The sequence below is a fragment of the Rosa chinensis genome, chromosome 2 (assembly GCF_002994745.2).
Source record: "Rosa chinensis cultivar Old Blush chromosome 2, RchiOBHm-V2, whole genome shotgun sequence".
Taxonomy (NCBI): Eukaryota; Viridiplantae; Streptophyta; class Magnoliopsida; order Rosales; family Rosaceae; genus Rosa; species Rosa chinensis.
The window spans coordinates 57302138-57321862 of NC_037089.1; the positions used below are offsets into that span (position 1 = coordinate 57302138).

The window sequence follows — 19725 nt, forward strand, 5'->3', positions numbered from 1 at the left end:
GTAGCCCACCCCAAAATTTCTAAACTTAGCCCATATATTAATTAATTTATTTATTTTTAATCATATGTATGTTATCTTTTTCCTTGAAGTATTTTATTGTATTTTTTTTTTTCTATTTTTCTTTAAGAGGCATGCTCGCATCAAAAACTTGCTTTTTTTTGGATAAATTAGGTCAGAAAAAGAGTTGGTTGAGCATTATGATACAAATTCAATAATTAAAGATTTTCGGTTCTATTCAAGAGCGCATGATAAAATATGAATAAGTTTGTTTTTTTGTCTTAGACTTTTGTTATCGAAATTCTATCAATGTTTCCCATTTTAAAATTCTAGCTCTGCCACTGGTGAGGCTCTTACTGAAAGAGCCTGGGAAGCTAGGTTTGGGGAAAGAAGGGTTTGATCAAACATGTATACACTAGGCTGTCTCTGGTGGACACATGGGTAGGTATATATTATCAAAGTTTTGTCATTTAAGTATAAATTGATACAGAAATGACAATTCAATTAATTCTAGTTTAGTACATTTTCTTTATGTTTTTAGCTTAATTTCTATTTACATATGTATAAATGTTTTCTTTATTAGTGGTGCAGATGTTGTTAAAGAGTTGCTAAGAGTGTGTCTTGACCTTGCTTATATGGTTGATGAGAAAGGAAACTATCCATTGCACTATGCAACTAGCAAAGAGAACAGGGAGATAACCTGGGCACTCCTCAAGCTTGATCCAAAGCTTGCTCAGCAGCACAATCTCAGTGGTCACACGCCTTTGCACTTGGCAGCAATAAACTACAAAGTCTCAGTCCTTCAGGTGTTCGTCTCAATGGCTAAACCAGCTTTTCAGATCGTAACAAAAGCCGGTGAGACGGTATTCCACTTGGTTGTGAAATATGGGCGATATGATGCTTTAGTATACTTGACCCATGTCTGTGATGATATGGATTTCTTCGACTGTAGAGACTGTTATAATAACACCATCCTACATCTTGCAGTTTCTGAAGCACAACATAAGGTGAGATTTGCACGAGTATAAGTCAACTGATAATGGTGATTGATAGATTTCGGTTTTTGACCAGAATATAGAACATGGTGTTTAAGGATAAGTAAATTGACAGAGAGAGAGAGAGATAATAGAGATTAAGTGTGTCTTTCATTTCATTCAAAGGAGGTATTTATAGGGATACATTTTGAAGTAAATAATGATACAACTTGATGGCATCTTCAATTGTAGCCTCTCCTTGTGGCTTCTTCATTTGCAGCTTCACATTGTGGTTGTGATGATGATGATTGCCACACTTGTTCCCCATTGGCATAAAGATTGACTCACAAATCATTATACCTAAAATACCTATCTTATACATGACATAGACATTTTATACTATGAACAATACAACATGTTTCATATATACTACAACACTCCCCCTTGGATATTTCATGTTGATAGTATTTGTCTAAGCCGTGCGCTTCGAAATTGCCTCGTTAAAAACCTTGCCAAGTAATAAAACCCTGTGGGAAAAAACAACCTTGGTCGAAGGAGAAAAAGAGTGCAATGCGCATTGAGTGTGGAGTTTGTTTCTAGATACTCCCCCTGATTTAGACTCCCCCTGAAGATCATGAGAGTTCGGATAATCTTCTTAATCCGATACTCTTCACATGTTTCTCGAAAGGGGTTTTTGGTAACGACTTAGTAAATAAGTCCGCTACATTATCCTCTGATCGGATTTGATTTACTTCAATGTTTAGAAGTGTTTGCTGTTGCTGATTGTAGAAGAATTTCGGTGATATATGTTTAGTATTGTCACCCTTGATAAAACCTAATTTCATTTGCTCAATACAAGCTGCATTATCTTCGTAAATGCATGTAGGTTTATCTGTGGTTAACTTCAAACCACAAGTTCCTCGAATGTGTCTATTTATAGACCTTAGCCATATGCATTCACGCACAGCTTCATGTAGAGCAATAATCTCTGCATGATTTGAGGAAGTAGCGACAAGTGTCTGTTTTGTAGATCTCCAAGATATCGCCGTGCTTCCCATGGTAAAGACATAACCTGTTTGGGAGCGACCTTTATGAGGGTCAGAGAGATACCCTGCATCAGCAAAGCCCATCAAAACATTATTTTTATTTTGATGGAGGGGAGGAGGAGAACGTCGGTCACCATGGATGGTGTTGCCGGCGTCTGTATTACGGAAGGTGGCTTTTTGCCTCATAGGGTCTGATCCCAATCTTCCGTCTTTTATTTTCTCTCTGTAGGGATAAAACAAGCCCATATCAATCGTACCTTTTAAGTATCGAAAGATTGTCTTTATGCCAATCCAATGGCGGCGTGTTGGCGCAGAACTATGTCGAGCTAACAAGTTCACTGCGAATGAGATATCTGGTCTTGTGCATTGTGCTAAATACAATAATGCGCCTATCGCACTTAGATAGGGTACTTCAGCCTCTAATAATTCTTCGTCCTCATCCCTTGGACGAAACGGATCTTTTGTGGGCTCAAGACTTCGGCCGATCATGGGAGTACTTACAGGCTTTGCTTTATCTTCATTAAAGCGCCTTAGTAATTTTTGAGTATATGCTGACTGATGGATCATAATCCCATCACTACGGTGCTCGAGTTCTATTCCGAGGCAAAACCGTGTTTTCCCAAGATCTTTCATCTCAAACTCGGATTCCAAATATTTAGCAGTTTCCTTTAACTCATCTAGAGTTCCAATTAGGTTCATGTCATCGACATAAACTGCTACAATTGCAAATCCGGAACTTGTTCTTTTAATGAACACGCAAGGGCATATTTCATTGTTAATATATCCCTTTCCAATCAAGTAGTCACTTAGACGGTTATACCACATCCGTCCGGATTGTTTCAATCCATATAGTGAGCGTCTTAATTTTATTGAAAACGCGCTCCGTGGTTTAGAGCCACTTGATTTTGGTAATTGAAGTCCATCAGGAACCTTCATATATATCTCTGAATCTAGATCCCCATAGAGATATGCTGTAATTACATCCATAAGCTGCATGTCAAGTTTTTCGGAAACTACCAAACTGACAAGGTAGCGGAACGTTATAATGTCCATTACGGGAGAGTATGTCTCCTCGTAGTCGATTCCAGGGCGTTGTGAGAAACCTTGCGCCACGAGGCGGGCTTTATATCTCATCACCTCATTTTTCTCATTACGTTTTCTAACAAAGACCCATTTATGGCCAACAGGCTTTATATTTGGTGGTGTCAGCATTATAGGCCCAAATACCTGTCTCTTTGTTAGTGAATCCAATTCAGTCTGGATCGCATTTTTCCATTTAGGCCAATCCGCTCTTCGTTGACATTCTTCAACAGAGCGAGGTTCGATATCATCATATTCTATGATTCCTTTTGCAACATGATATGCAAACGCATCATCAATTGCCATAGAATTTCTATCCATCATCTCATATACATTATTGTAATTTATGGAGATTTCTCTATTCTCTGGAGTTGGTTCTGACATTGGAGCGTCCCCCAATGGTGTCTCTTGGACATAACCATAATCCGGAATATTCTCGTGGGATGGATTATTCATATCTATGATTAATGGATTATTATTTTGTGCCAAACTCGCCTTCTTTCTTGGGCGAGAATCCATCGAACCTATAGGTCTCCCGCGCTTCCTGGCAGGAGCCGTGGGCCTAGCCAATGTGTCACCCATAGAGGGAACGTTGGCGCCATTCTCATGTATTTTTGAGACGGCATTATGTCTTTTAGGGACATCAATCCTTGCAGGTGTATTTGCAGCAGGTATGTGTGATCTTGTCACTTTAGCGATATCAGAAAACGCATCAGGCATCGATTCTGCTACGTTCTGAAGATCGAGAATTCTCTGCACTTCTTTTTCAGATTGTGCAGTTCGGGGATCAAGATGAGACAAAGTGGGGACAAACCACGACAATTCTTGTCCTTTTTGTTGAACATTAGTTATGTTCATGTCTCCCCCTAAAGACGGGAAGACTGTCTCATCAAAGTGACAATCCGCAAATCTAGCGGTAAATAGATCACCTGTCAAGGGTTCTATGTAGCGGATTATGGTTGGAGAGTCATAGCCAACATAAAGGCCTAATCGTCTTTGAGGACCCATTTTAGTGCGCTGTGGTGGCGCAATTGGCACATAGACTGCACACCCAAATATGCGTAAATGTGAGACATTAGGCTCATACCCAGTCACCATCTGGGATGCAGAAAAAGGTTGGGTGGCAGTGGGCCTTAGACGAATAAGCACAGCTGCATGTAATATTGCATAGCCCCAAGCAGAAATAGGGAGATTGGTGCGCATAACCAATGCCCTAGCAACCATTTGAAGTCTTTTAATGGCAGCTTCTGCGAGACCATTTTGGGTATGTACATGAGGGACAGGGTGTTCAACCTCGATCCCAATGGACATGCAATAATCATCAAAAGTTTTTGATGTAAACTCCCCAGCATTGTCAAGACGAATTGACTTAATAGGATGATCAGGGTGGTGAGCCCTTAACTTAATGATTTGTGCTAGGAGTTTAGCAAATGCAGCATTTCTTGTGGATAAGAGCACGACATGTGACCAACGTGTCGATGCATCAACCAACACCATAAAATATCTAAATGGTCCGCAAGTTGGATGGATAGGTCCACAGATATCACCTTGTATTCTTTGCAAGAATGGTATATTTTCTTTAATGTCTTTTGCATAGGATGGTCTCGATCCTACTTTTGCTAAAGAGCAAGCTTTGCAAAACGAATGATATGCTTTAGAAGTAATTCTTTGAACCTCTTTTTGGTTCGTATTCCTCTTTGTTTTAAAGAATGGATGTCCGTGTGAAGTTTTTAATATACGGATCATCATATCACGACCTGGGTGTCCCAAACGGTCGTGCCAAAGCCTGTATGTGTCGGAATCCCATAAATTTTCATTCATGACATGGTTGGATTCAATGACTCTAATAGTGGTTGCGTACAATCCACTAGAGCGACACATGAGTTTCTCTAATACTCGTGTATTTCCGTAGTTATTAGAGGTGATGTAAAGGAACTCTTGTCCATTCTCACAATGTGTTTTCACATGAAGATCATTGGCTCTTATATCTTTAAAACTTAATAGGGTTCTTCCAGCCCTTGGAGCATATAAAGCTTCGGCGACATTAATATTTGTGCCATTCGGCAATAGAAATTGAGCTGGTCCACGACCATGAATCAATTTAGATGGTCCTGCCATCGTGGTCACTGAAGATTGACTAGGCGTCATCCATAAGAATAATTGCCTATGTCGTAATATAGTATGTGTGGTGCCACTATCTAGAAGGCATTCCAATTCTCCCGGAGACATACTGAAAAATAAAGTTCGGAATATTAACACATGTCAATGACATTGATAATGCGATACTTTATTAATAGGGAAAATAGTCAATGATTACATCAAAGTTTCCAAAGTTTATTCCAATATAAAATCAAACTTTATACAAATTGTAATTGCTCAATCCGTTTGGTAATTTCAATAAAATATGACCAGGTAAGTATAGAGATGTTGGTGGAGCAAGGCTCGCTTAAGTACCATGATCTCAATTACTTGCCTAGACATCATACTTCATTGAGTACGCCACATAAGAAAGAGTCAATACAATTGTTATTTGACTAAGGCACATTTGCCGTTTTATTGGAAAACAGAAAAGACTATTTTAATCAAAGTCTGCGGCATCCTCGTGCTCTTCATTTCCAGCTTTGAAGTCTTTTATGGTGAGAATTACATCTTCACCATCATCTTTTTCAGCAAGGTGAGCTTCTTGCTCCCTCATTTCCCTGTACTCCTTGTAGCTTGCAGCTAGTTGTGTACTTGCTTGGCATTGCTTAAACCAATGCTCGATTGATCCACACCTATGACACACGTCATTGTGGTTGACTTTCTTTATTTGAGGTGCACGTTGTGGATATTCCCTAGGCGGGTTGTTGCTGCTACTACCACGGCGTATTATGCGACCTCCACGGCCCATGGTGTTGTTATATTCTCCTCTCCCACGTGTGGATTTGCCACCACGTGTGCCCGCTCCAAAGTTGCGGTTTCCTTCCTTATTGGGGCGGTTGTATGGACCCATGCGTCCGTCATGTCCCTTGTTAGGGTATACATGCCCCTTATTAGTAGGGTACCGCTCCTTGCGCCCTTTCTTGGGTGCATTATAATTCGCCTCACGAACGCTTTTGGTTCCTACGGGCCTTGAATTATAATTCTTTACAAGGATATTGTCGTGCTTCTCATCTACCGACAAAATATTGATAAGTTCATTGAACTTAGTAAGTCGTCCAGCATTATATTCAGTGCGATATTGCTTTGATAGTATAATTGCTGCGACGGGGAAGGTGGAGAGAGTCTTCTCAATCAGCTCTTCTTCTGTGAGAGGTTTTTCACAGAACTTCAGCATGGCTCTTAGCCGAAGAGCTTCTGAATTGTATTCAGCAACAGACTTGAAGTCGGAGAAGCGTAAATTGTTCCATTGAATCTTCAAGTCAGGGAGGAGGGAATCTTGGATATTATCAAAGCGCTCTTCTAGCGCTACCCATAGTTCCCTTGCATCTTTGATGGACATATACTCCAATCTGAGTGCTTTGTCCATATGGCGTCGCATCAAGATAATTGCTTGTGCATGCTTTATGGGTGTTCGTTGGAACACAAGGCCCGCGTTTGGTGCCTGGATTATGGGCAATATCCCTTTTGATGTGAGATGGTTCTCAACGTCGGTTCTCCAACTATGGTAATCCGAACCAGTTGAGTCAAGGATTTGAAAATCGAGTCTAGGTTCATTCGACATCCTTGAAATATAAGAAGAAAAAGATGTATTAGTTTCGGAGTTTAAAACTTCCACGAAATAATAAGATTTCCGAGCTATGCTACAAAGAAATCAATATTTGGATTAGACCGAAACAATGATGTTTAATAGGGTCATAAATCGATGCTTGCGGACGCTCTTAGTCCGAATATTATGAACACTCTTAGTTCATTGACTACGAACGCTCTTAGTTCGTTTAGCGTGAATTTCTATAATTCCGCTTTTTAATTGTAAGTTCCCAAAAGAAAAAGGAGGAGAAAAATAAATAAATAAAACTCAAAAGCGGGAACTTTTAGTAAAGAATACCTTGAAATAGTGTTGTCGGAAATGACCGAAAAAGTTGCCCAAGAATAGCCGGAAAAGTCACCGGAAGTGGCCGGAAAAGTCGCCGGAAAAGTGTCGGAAAGTTGCCGGAAAATTGTCCGAAAGTCGCCGGAAAAGTGTCCGGAAAGTCGCCGGAAAAGTGTCCGGAAGTCGCCGGAAAAGTTGCCGGAAAAGTGTCCGAAAAGTCGCCGGAAAAGTTGTCGGAAAGTCGTGTCGACAGATGCTCGGCAGCAACTCGGCAGCTGCTAGGCAGCAGCTCGGCAGCTGCTAGGCAGCAGCTCGGCAGCTGCTAGGCAGCAGCTCGGCAGGTGCTGTGCAGGGGGGCTCGGCAGCTGCTCGGCAGCTTCTCGGCAGGAGCTAGGCAGGGGCTCGGCAGGCCTTCGGCAGCAGCTCGGCAGGTCCCTTCGACAGGTATCGACAGCTGCTCGGCAGGTCTTCGGCAGCAGCTCGGCAGATCCTCGGCAGGTGCTAGGCAGGCCTTCTGCGCAGCTGCTCGGCAGGACTCGGCAGCAGCTCGGCAGGACTCGACAGCGGTTCGGCAGCGGTTCAGATCTTCCGGCAGCCGGTTCGAGCTGTTTCCGGCCGGTTCTGGGGGTTCTGAAACCGGTTCTGGGCTTCTGGAATCAAGGGCTTTGATATGAGCTAGGGTTTGGAGGTTTTTTGTAAGTTTGAGAAAATGGCTTCGATTGGATTATGAACTACCTCTTCTCTTCTCAACTTCGATCCTAATTCTAGAGCAATTTCGTGCTGATAACGTGTTTAAGGATAAGTAAATTGACAGAGAGAGAGAGAGATAATAGAGATTAAGTGTGTCTTTCATTTCATTCAAAGGAGGTATTTATAGGGATACATTTTGAAGTAAATAATGATACAACTTGATGGCATCTTCAATTGTAGCCTCTCCTTGTGGCTTCTTCATTTGCAGCTTCACATTGTGGTTGTGATGATGATGATTGCCACACTTGTTCCCCATTGGCATAATGATTGACTCACAAATCATTATACCTAAAATACCTATCTTATACATGACATAGACATTTTATACTATGAACAATACAACATGTTTCATATATACTACAACACATGGAAGTATGTTACTTGCCCAAATGTATTCATATGTCGGTTAAGGAACCTTGCTAAATGTTATTACCTGCATCTTGTAGTCATGATAGGAAGATTTATCTTGCAAAAATATGGAACTGCAAATATATCATGGAATGAAAAAGTCAGATTAAGAAACAGACGCATTACATATTAAGTGTTCTGCCATGAAACTTGGGGTGTTTTCAGTATTATGTCATTTATATCAAGTTTTGGTACTTAATAGGAACAAAAATAGAACATTGAAAATGCTCGTCCCTAATGTTCTTACAACCATAGTGAAAAGTGCGTTAATAATGCCTGGCTGAACATTGATTAATTTTATCTTCTTCTTGTCCCAGATAGCAGAGTACCTAATCAGCAAAAAGAAAGTAGAGCTCAATTCTCGAAACAATGAAGGACTCACAGCCCTTGACCTTCTCAAACAGAGCAAGGAAAGTGTAGACAATCAGCGTCTCGAATCCATGCTAATGAAAGCAGGAGGTAAAACAAGGATTGAGCTGTTATCTACTTCACCAAAAGCAGATAAAGCCACCGCTCAGCCAGTGACACTTCCTGAAAACATTCCGAAACGAGCACAATTCGTTAAAGAGTATGAACTGCAGTTGTCCATCATAAATGAGATAGCTTCTGCGGCATCCAAGTCCCCATCAAGCTCATCAGCACCTATGTCCAGGATGTCATCACATTTTCCATCACCCCAATCCAGCAAGTCTTCGCCTAGGCTACCATCACCGCAATCTAGGAAGTCATCACCTAAGCTGCCATCACCGCCATCTAGCAAGTCATCGCCTCAGCCTCAGGTTGGGGAAGGCTTATCACCTCAGCAGCAAGTTGGATCAGCATTTGAAGTTAAGGAGGGACTGGATCATGAAAGACAAAAGAAGCAAGAGTTTCTTCTGCAAACCTTTGCCAGACAACACATGCAGGAAGCATGAAAAGGTGTACGGAGATTTTCTACAACCGGCGCAGGAAGCATGAAAAGGTGTACACAGAGGCACTACAGAATGCCAGGAACACCACAACACTAGTTGCCATTTTGATCGCCACGGTTACTTTTGCTGCTGGCATTAGTCCCCCGGGTGGTGTTTATCAGGAGGGACTTATGAAAGGGAAGTCGATAGCAGGAACAACAACTGCTTTCAAGGTGTTTGAAATAAGCAATTACGTCGCACTATTTACATCACTCTCGATAGTTGTTGTTCTTGTGAGTATCATTCCATATCGGAGAAAGCCATTGATAAGATTGTTGAGGGTTGCTCATAAGGTAATGTGGGTAGCTGTGGCATTCATGGCAACAGGGTATGTTGCAGCCACATGGGTTATCATGCAACAAAATCAGAAAAACAAATTGTTGTTTGTAGCCTTTTTGACTATAAGCATTGGAATTCTGGGAACAGTTTTCATTTGGCTGGGTGTTTTGCTAGTTGTTCATTGCCTGCGAAAGTCGAAGTGGAGGAAGGGAAGAAGAGAGATTGGGGAGGCTGATGAGGATCCTGAAATGGGAAGCCAAAACTCGGATGTTGATAGCACATACAATCAAGGATATCATTCATATTAGATGCCTTCACCTCCCAAATCATTGACAGGAATGTCTGGTGCAAGCAAGCCACATTTTATTAGTTCCCTTCTCTTAATTTCAATTAATGGTTAATCATGGGGAGATTCAAATGTTGGTAGGCTTAATTTTGTTTTCTGTCAAAGAAATACTTGCATTAAAAAGTGAATAATCATAACCAGTGTGCAGAATGTGGCATAGTCACAAACCTTGCTTGATGAGAGCGAGTTAAGAAAAGGTGAATAATCATAACCAGTACAAATGCTTTCCTTCCAACTTCTACTTTTCTAGTTGCAATTATAGATAAATACTCTGGAGCAGCACTGTTGCAATGTCCCGAGCAAGGAAAAAAAGACTACCACACCAGTATAAATCAACTAGACATATCACCTATCGGAACTTCCTCAACCCATAGAGGGGGCCGGCTTCCTTCTAATTTCTAAACACTCTGGAGAAGCTCTATTGCAATGTCTTGGTAGTTTACTCCAAATAACTTCCTCAGATATTTAAGTTCTTGAAATATGTGCCGTCCATGCTCAAATCTTATTCAGAATTGTTGATAGCTGAGATCACATTCATGGCAACACTTTCTAGCTACTTGTATTTGCAATAACATTCAAGCAAAACCTCATTCCATACAATACCGCCAAGGCTTCAGTTGCATGAGGTAAGAGACCGCTTGTGAAAGAAAATAGTAGTGCAGCTTTCAACTTTCCTTCTCCATCCCTCACAACTGCTCCTATACCAACTCTTCCCAACGAACATCACAAGCTTTCTTCATTCAATTTCAACCTTGAATGGGTATGTGGCATCCAGCTAATTGGCTGTGTAGTAGATACCCTATTGTAAGTGATTGATTGAGGTGACTGTGATGCTGTATCTCAAGGATAATACGAGATGAACTTATTAGAAACGCCACCGAGCTGTTCACTTCCTCCAGAATGCACCTCCTTTAGCATAGCATAGCACGCCACATCCTCTGTAATCGCATTCATCGCCACCTGACAATCTGTTTCAGAGCAATTTTTCCCATCAAGAGTTAATTCCATGCCAGCCTTGATTGCCAGCAGCTCAGCAGCAAGCACAGAAAAGCCAATTATCCTGCTGCTGTGCTATAGCACACAAAATAAAGCCTCTACTCCACACAAACCAGAATTCCCCAATGTACAGAGCTCCATGTTTATTTACCTTTAAGCACACCAGCAGCAGGCGATCTGCATGTTTGAGGCCAATTCTCACAACATATGCAACTATCCCTACAGTATCCAACCAAAAAGTTATTACATAACTAAGCTTGCAACTTTTATAAATTAACACATGATTAGGCCAAAGCACAACAAAACCACTGCTAAAAACCTTGAAATAAAACAAAATGAAAATAATGGTTGGTTATAAATATATGTTTATTATATTTGCTGCAGCTGCATTAGAATTTGATAGCAAGATATGGATATTCAGGCCTGAGAACTATTATTGCATTGTATAAGGACAACTTACTAATGACAATTCCGACAACTTACTAATGACAATTCCAAGCTAGTTTAGGTAAGGACCTCATTATCTCCGTCAAATGAGAGCCAAACTATCACTGTTTCCAATCCTCCCGCACAATATGTATACATGAATTAGATGGAAATTTATTTTTCTAGCTGGAGGTTAAGCCATTGTTTCGTAGTTCAAGAAAATGATTACCAACTCACACCAGCAATAGTTCGACTGCAGTTTCAAGTATGCAACGTCTGACAACGGTACGTCTGTTGTACATAATAACCAAGTTTTGATGATTTGAGCAGAAGAATATGTCCACTAGCCCTGCTATTCCATCTTGTCACTTTCCACACAGATTTGTATTTTTCTTTTTTATTTTGGTCTGAAACTCAATTGCAGAGATTGACATATAAAAATAAAGAAACAGATATAGGAAACAGATTACTATTGAAATCTTCAAAACAAAATTTAGCTTACAACCTGCAGAGGATGATATCAGGGTCATTACAGTCCACACCATAGCAATCCGTTGGAAGTTTAACTGGCAGTCCTTCCATATGCTAAATACCCAATGAGACGAGAGCAAAGGTCTGAGGTCCTGACTCCAAATGCTGTAAACATAGTAAACCAAGTTATCATGACATAGAGGTCTGCAGTCACTCACTCTGTGCATGTAACATAATTTGATGATATTTTTGTTCTACGACCAAAGAAAATTCATTTCCATACTACCTACAGCTTTTAGGTCTCATCAAGGTCCCCAGAATGGCACTTTCAATACTTTATGTAACTTAATTTCAAATCCAGAACAATTGTTGCTTTCTTTCTGCATGCAATTTTCACATTATATCAGAACTTCTTGCAGAATAATATATATATATATATATATTTTGATAAAGAAGAGCTCAATTACCAGAAGGAGAGGATGAGATTTGGTAGAGCTCCTCTGTTATGGAACATCATAGGGAGGGATTGATCGATTGAAATTGAATCTTCAACACAAAATAGGAATGTTGTGTCTCAATTTGAGCTTACAACCTGCAGAGCATATATATCAGACAACATACAAGAAGACAATAGCAATCCCTTGCAAGCTCGCTCACTGCCATTGACAAACACATATATGATTGTATTCATTAACCGATTACTTCAAATATTTACGAAACAGATAATTCCAGCTAGCTAGAATACCTTAATACATTGGGCTTCATCAGCATTTTCTGCCTGCCCGATCCCTAGACTGCATGTTCCACCGCTCCGAGGCAACTTCCGGTGGCCTCACACTGGGGAGTGCCTCAAGTTTGCCTTTGACAACACTACTTATTGGTCCTTCTAGCTTCATTGTGGTTTGAGCACCCAAAAGGGTGCTTGCCCCTACAATTTTCATGAACATTTTCTCGTTAAATTGCTTTTTGTAACACGTCAATCTAGCGACTTTAAACACATAGAATTCATACACATTGAAAACCATGATTAAGTTAATTCAAGCAAAACCTCATTCCATACAATGCCGCCAAGGCTTCAGTAGCATGAGGTGAGATACCGCTTGTGGAAGAATATAGTAATGCAGCTTTCAACTTCCCTTCCCCATCCCTCACAACTGCTCCTATACCAACTCTTCCCCATGGAACATCACAAGCTCCATCTTCATTCAATTTCAACCTTGAATGAGTCTGTGGCATCCAGCTAATTGGCTGTGTAGCAGCTACCCTATTGTAGGTGATTGATGAGGTGATTGAGATGCTGCATCTCAAGGATAATACAAGATGGACTGAACTTATTAGAAATGCCCCCAAGCTGTTCACTTCCTCCAGAATGCACCTTCCGGAGCATAGCACACTACAGCCTCTGTAATCACATTCATAGCCACCTGACAATCTGTTTAAGAGAAATCTTCCATCAAGAGTTAATTCCATGCCAGCCTTGATTGCCAGCAGCTCAGCAACAATGACAGAAAAGCCATTATCCTGCTACTGTGCTATGGCACGCAAAATAAAGCTCCTAGTCCACGTAAACCAGAATTTCCCAATGTACATTGCTCCATGTTTATTTACCTTTAAGCACACAAGCAGGAGGCGGTCTCCATGTTTGAGGCCAATTCTCACAACATATGCAACGATCCCTACAGGCTACAGCATCCAACATTAAAGGGTTATTACATAACTAAGCTTCCAAATTTTATAAATTAACAAATGATTAGGCCAAAGCACAACAAAACCACTGCTGAAAACCTTGAAACAAAACAAAATGAAACTAATGCTTGATTATGAATATATGTTTATTATACTACAGCCGCATAAGAATTTGACAGCTAGAAATGGATATTCAGGCCTGAGAACTATTATTTCACTGTAGAAGGACAATTTAAAATACTAATGACAGATTCCTAGCTAGTATAGGTAAGGACCTCATTATCATCGTCAAATGAGAGCCAAACTATCACTGCTTCCAATAATCCTCCTGCAACATATGTATAACATCAATTAGATGGAATTTAATTTTTCTAGCTGGAAGTTAAGCCATTGTTTCATAGTACAAGAAAATTATTACCGACTCACATCAGTAATTGTTCAACAGCAGTTTCAAGTATGCAATGCCCGACAACTCTACTGCTGTTGTACATAATAACCCCCAAGTTTTGATGAACTGAACAGGAGAATCTGTTGACCCGCCCTGTCAATTAATCTTGTCACTTTCTACACAGATTTGTATTTTTATATTTAGTCTAAAACTCAATTGCAGAGATTGACATAGAAAAATAAAGAAACAGATATAGGAACCAGATTACTATTGAAATCTTCAAAACAAAATTTAGCTTACAACCTGCAGAGGATATTATATATAACAGTCCACACCATAGCAATCCGTTGCAAGTTTAACTGGCTGTCTTTCCATCGTGCTACATACCCAATGAGACGAGAGCAAAGGTCTGAGGTCCTGACTCCAAATGCTGTAAAGATAGTAAACCAAGTTATCATGACATAGAGGTCTGCAGTCACTCACTCTGTGCATGTAACATAATTTGATGATATTTTTGTTCTACGACCAAAGAAAATTCATTTCCATACTACCTACAGCTTTTAGGTCTCATCAAGGTCCCCAGAATGGCACTTTCAATACTTTATGTAACTTAATTTCAAATCCAGAACAATTGTTGCTTTCTTTCTGCATGCAGGTTTCACATTAAATCAGAACTTCTTGCAGTGACAATATACAAATATTTTGATAAAGAAGGGCTCAATTACCAGAAGGAGAGGATGAGATTTGGTAGAGGTCCTCTGTTATGGAACATCATAGGGAGGGATTGATCGACTGAAATTGAATCTTGAACACAAAATAGGAATCTTGTGTCTCAAATTAAGCTCACAACCTGCAGAGCATATATATCAGACAACATACAAGAAGACAATATCAAACACATATATGATTGTCTTCATTAACCGATTATTTCAAATAAGTACAATACAGACATTTCCAGCTAGCTAGAATACCTTGATACATCGGGCTTCATCAACTTGTAGCATTTTCCGCGCTCTGAGGGACCGAGGTCTCAGCAAAAAGAAAAGCGGCCCTTATAGTCTGTGCGTGAGCGCGGATTTCCCTTAATATATGATTGCATTAATTAGCCGATTACTTCAAATAATTACGATACAGACAGCTAGCTACAATACCTTGATACATCGGGCTAGAAGCATTTTCCGCCTGCGCGATCCCTAGACTGCATGTTCCGCTGCTCCGAAGCAACTTCCGGGCTGGAGATTAAACTGGCAATCCATTTGTTGAGTTCGAAGATCAACCAGTCCCTTCGTGACCACGTCAAATTGAGGTGTGGTCTATTCTGCAGGAAGTCTGGCAGTTGTTTCAGGCTTGCTGACTCGATGTGTAGGTCAGAAAGATGCGGCATTATTGCAACTTGACAATCTTCTTCCATGCAACCTCGCACTCCTTCCCACTCTTTCCACCCCACCGTCAGAAAGGAGAGTTTTTCCAATTTTGGGAAAGCAGTAACAGGTGATGTTTGAGTTTCTTCTATACCTAAGAATTCAATTCCAACCTTTTCCACTCTCATGCCTTCTATTCTCAGAACTTCAAGAGATTGTAATCTCCCCAGAGGAGGCAAACATTCACAATTCATGCAGGACATAAGAGTAAGAAATCTCAAATGGTGTAAAGACATCAACCATTTTGGAGACACCGTGGTGCCTTCATAGTCAGAAATCCCCAAATATTCCAAATTTTGATGTGGTTGCAAGGCATTCAGTACCTCTACATCGCTTTTTCTTCGGCGCTCCTCTTCTCCTCCACCAAAATCTAATACCAAATCAAGGAGGTGTTTCTTCTTCTCCAATTGTGCTTTCTGAGCCTCACTAGCATCGATCACTTCCCCCAAATCTCGAATTACAATCTTGCCCTGAAGCTGGTCAAAGATTGCCAGATCTCCCAACCTCAGTATTTCATTGTCGTCGTCGTCACCACCACCACCACATACAACAGTGTACCTATCTAGTATACGTAGACCTCTTATTCTCCCAATCCCTTTCGGCAAGTACTTTAGCTCATCACATTCAGCAACATAAAGATGCTTTAAGTTGATCAACTTTCCCATAGCCTTGGGCAGTTTTGTAAGTGATTCGCAATACTCAATGTGCAAGGTTTCAAGATTGAACAAATTACACATGGCGTCAGGTAATTCCTCTAGACTGTTATTATGAGACAAATCAATATACCTCAAATGTAACAGTTCACCAATCTCCTTGGGAAGTTCATCGACCTCGCTATCACTCAAATTTAACGTCCTAAGACATTTCAATTGCAAAACTAAATCCCCACCCATTGTTGTGATTTCTGAATTATAAGTTGTGAGGGTTCGCAGATTTGTGCATTTGTGAAATGAAATAGGAACTGAAATTCGACCCTCTACAGTCTCTACTGACACTAGAGATAAATGGCACACCTTATCAATTGAGAGCTCTGTTGATCGGTTAGCACCATCAGCCTCAATAATCAAAGATTCATTCCGGGCAAGAAACTTTACAAACTCATGCACAATATCATGCATCTTGCAAGTTTCAATGTTCCCTTTAACATCTAATTTAAAGTCTTGAAAAAAAGACCGCGTTACTAAGTTATCAAAATAATTTTGACCTATGGTTCTCCTCTCCTTGTTTTTTTTTGAGTTGAGATAATTTTGTGACATCCACATCTCAATCAATGTGTTTTTATCGAATTCATAATCTTGTGGAAAACATGCACAAAATATAAGACAACGCTTGATTTCTGATCCCAAATCATAATAACTTAGTAATAACAGATGAAAAATTTTCTTCTCAACCTCTTCTAAATCCCATATCTCACTCTCCAAAACATCACACCATTCTTTCGTTGTTTTCTTATTCCACATAAGACTACCTAAAGTCTTTGCAGCAAGTGGCGAACCCTTACACTTCTCAACAATTTCCTTACCAATGACTTCAAACAAATCAGACTTATCTTTTTCCCTATTTAGAAATGCAAGATGATAGAATAATGAGAAACAATGCTGATCATTCAACTTTTCCAAATGGATAATTTGAGTGGTTGCTCCCATCATACGAGCAACTGATTCGTTTCGTGTGGTCACTAATATTCTACTGCCTTCAGCACCAGACATTAAAGCTAACCTTAATGGTTCCCACTTTGTATCATCTTCGGTCCACATGTCATCTAGGACAAGAAGAAACCTCTTTCCCCCGACAGATTTAGACACAGATTGCATGAAATCTTCCAACTCATCTGAAGTTGGGGTATCATTCTTATCAATGATGGTTTTGGCAATCTTGATCCCATCGAAAGGATCTGAGACACAAACCCATTTTCTCTTCTGAAAATGGGCTTTAACATGTTCATTGTTGTAGGCTAGTTGTGCAAGAGTGGTCTTGCCTATGCCCCCCATCCCTATAATAGGGATGACTAGGGGGCCCCTCCCTTCTTTACCGCTACTCTTACCCAACAACATGCTAATCAAGGTTTCCTTTTCATCTTCTCTACCAAATATGTTAGAAACATCGACCAAAGATGAACTCTTTGGTCGTTCAGGTTGTTCAATGCCACTTGTTGTTGTGGATTGAAAGTGGTACCTTGTTCTTTCCTCAGCAATCGAAGTTAGCCTACTATTCAGTTCTTTTATTTTCAGAGCAATAGCACGATTAACAATAACCCGACTGACTTGGCCGAAACCAAAGCATTTACAGGGAGAGGGAATGGAGAAACGCACCTTTCTCTTGTTAACAAGAGCATTTTCACCTTCATTTTCTTGTTTCTCAACTTGCTGTTTCAGAATTTCCGTGTTCCACTCATCAACCACGTTATCCATCTTGTAGGAGACATCTTTGAGCTTGTCCAACCAATCTCGCACGACAGCTTCCTTCACTTGCCTCTTCTCTGCATCCTCAAGTACAGCTTGGATTGCTCTGAGATTGTTGATGAACTCTGCAACGTCTTTCTCCACATCCAAAACCAATGTCACCTGCCCTTTTATTAACTCATAAGTTAGTGAAGCCAGTTGTTCAAGAAGCACGGAAATGAGTGCATCCGCCATAATGGGAATTGATCGATAATTCAAAGAAGAGAGTAATAGCTAGGACGTAAGAAATATTGGAGAATGGTTGTGGACTTGTGGTATTGCCTTCCGTTTACTCCATGCGTTTATATACTGATCTGGTGATCATAGCATCATCCAAAGTTCAAGAATCAAGCCATCTCTTTGATTTATTAGCAATTTAGCATAACAATCCTTGCTTTCCTTGTGTGCTCTCTTTGCCAGTTTGCCTCTTTATTATAATAGTATAATATTCCCTTCTTTATTTTCATTCATGTCCAAAATGGCACTATCACGCAAGGTTTTCTTTCTTTTTCTCTTAATACTATAATTATCTGTCTTGTTTAACAAAATTGATTCATAGTTCATACACGCCACGCTAGAATCGAAGAAGAAAGAGATACTGATTGCAGGCTAGAGAAAGGGTGGCAGGGATAGTTTAAGGTCACAAGAATGTGACTCTGGCAAGTAAGCTAGTTATGATCACGTGATCTAGGAATCACATTACTTTAGGGCATCTCCAACCCTTAGACCCAAAAGCCATTTCCATTTCTTGTTTTGACACCCCAAGCTTCAATGCTATTCATTGATATCATCCATCTCCAACCCAAATCTAGAACCTATATATATTTTAATTATTTAGACAATCATTTACCTACAATATGAATTTATATATCATAAATAATTAATTTATATAATATATGATTGTTAATTGAAATTTTACAATAAAATTATAATTTTTTTATAAATTATTTTCAGGAAGCATATATATTCTTGTCACCTGTCAATAATATAGTATACGATATCTTAATTCTATCTCGGTTGAGATTTTATTTGCCATGTGTTGGCCTATATGATTTTCTTTAAATTACAGAAGAAATTATTTTACGATCAAAATTTATGGTCTGTTTGGATGTCTTCTTAGATATGGGTCTACTTGTGGACCAAACTTATGGTCTCTGGTTCTCTACGGTTTTTATTTTGGGATTCAGGAGGATTGACCTAGCTAATTATGCTTATGTTGGATACATGTTGGACTAGCTTGCATACTATGGGGTTGGTTTTCATACCAAGAAAATGGATCTTTTGGAGTACCACAATTGTATACATTGACAAAAGATGATCGATCCAAGCTATTTTATTTTGTGTATAACGACTTCACATAGTCATGTAGGCTTTTGGAATAATTGAGCTTCAATGTAATAGTTAATGATACCGGGAGTCCTATAATCTTTAAATTTAGGGGCCGTGACCACTTACCCAATTTTAGGCTAAAAATTGCCCACTTACTCCAGCAAGAGTTTTTTAACCCCATTTACCCAATCTAACATCTATTGACATTTTAGCCCCTATTAATTAAATTAAAACCTATCCCTCTCCTCTCAGTCTCTCTCTCCTTCCCAAACTCTCTCACTCTCCCCCGATCTCCACCTCCACTCTCTCTCTCTCTCTCTCTCTCTCCCCCATGATCTCCACCTCCGGTCTGTCTCTCTCTCTTTCTACGATCGCCGCGCCGCCTTTCGATTCCACAAAGCTTGAAATAACCCGACCCGACTCCACAAAGCTCCAGTCTTTCACCTTCACGGGCCTCACAAGCCGGCCCTGGAGGCTCAGCCACCGCTTGCAGGCCAGCGAGCTCGGCTTCTGATCCGGCACCGATAGCTTGGCCAGAATTTCGAGGAGGATTTGATCAATCTGCAAGTACTCCGACCGATCTGCAAGTACAACCATTTTCGGAGGCAGGAACCTAGCAAGCACAGGCAGCAGATCAAGGAAGCCAACGCTATCGTGAAAACCAGAAACAAAGAGACCCCAACCCACCTCAGGGAAGCACCGGCGAAAAAACCAGCCGGCCTCAC

The 19725-nt window shown here is 40.3% G+C and overlaps 3 protein-coding genes across 6 annotated transcripts; 2 read left to right on the plus strand and 1 right to left on the minus strand.

The window, feature by feature from the left end:
- The first annotated feature begins 421 nt into the window (after positions 1-421).
- On the plus strand, positions 422-9181 carry LOC112184598 (ankyrin repeat-containing protein BDA1). Its single transcript, XM_024322855.2, has 3 exons — positions 422-438; positions 589-1004; positions 8585-9181. The coding sequence occupies exons 1-3, from the start codon at positions 435-437 to the stop codon at positions 9179-9181; spliced, it is 1017 nt and encodes a 338-aa protein (XP_024178623.1). The 5' UTR covers positions 422-434.
- On the plus strand, positions 9178-9979 carry LOC112184599 (ankyrin repeat-containing protein ITN1). Its single transcript, XM_024322856.2, has one exon. It carries the CDS (start codon positions 9178-9180, stop codon positions 9802-9804), a length of 627 nt encoding a protein of 208 aa, XP_024178624.1. The 3' UTR covers positions 9805-9979.
- Positions 9980-11479: 1500 nt separating this feature from the next.
- Positions 11480-17954, minus strand: LOC112183720 (putative disease resistance protein RGA3). 4 transcript variants are annotated; one of them, XM_040514917.1, is made up of 12 exons: positions 14961-17954; positions 14535-14659; positions 14361-14454; positions 14113-14239; positions 13848-13962; positions 13697-13749; positions 13344-13418; positions 12784-13167; positions 12481-12663; positions 12203-12327; positions 12022-12115; positions 11480-11900 (listed from the first exon to the last, which is right to left on the minus strand). In XM_040514917.1, the coding sequence occupies exon 1, from the start codon at positions 17864-17866 to the stop codon at positions 14975-14977; it is 2892 nt and encodes a 963-aa protein (XP_040370851.1). In that variant the 5' UTR covers positions 17867-17954; the 3' UTR covers positions 11480-11900; positions 12022-12115; positions 12203-12327; positions 12481-12663; positions 12784-13167; positions 13344-13418; positions 13697-13749; positions 13848-13962; positions 14113-14239; positions 14361-14454; positions 14535-14659; positions 14961-14974. The 4 variants fall into 4 exon arrangements, with proteins under 4 accessions (XP_040370851.1, XP_040370852.1, XP_040370850.1 ...); XM_040514918.1 differs by lacking the exon at positions 14361-14454; XM_040514916.1 differs by lacking the exons at positions 11480-11900; positions 12022-12115; positions 12203-12327; ... (5 more) ...; positions 14113-14239; positions 14361-14454 and adding an exon at positions 14781-14868.
- Positions 17955-19725: the final 1771 nt, after the last annotated feature.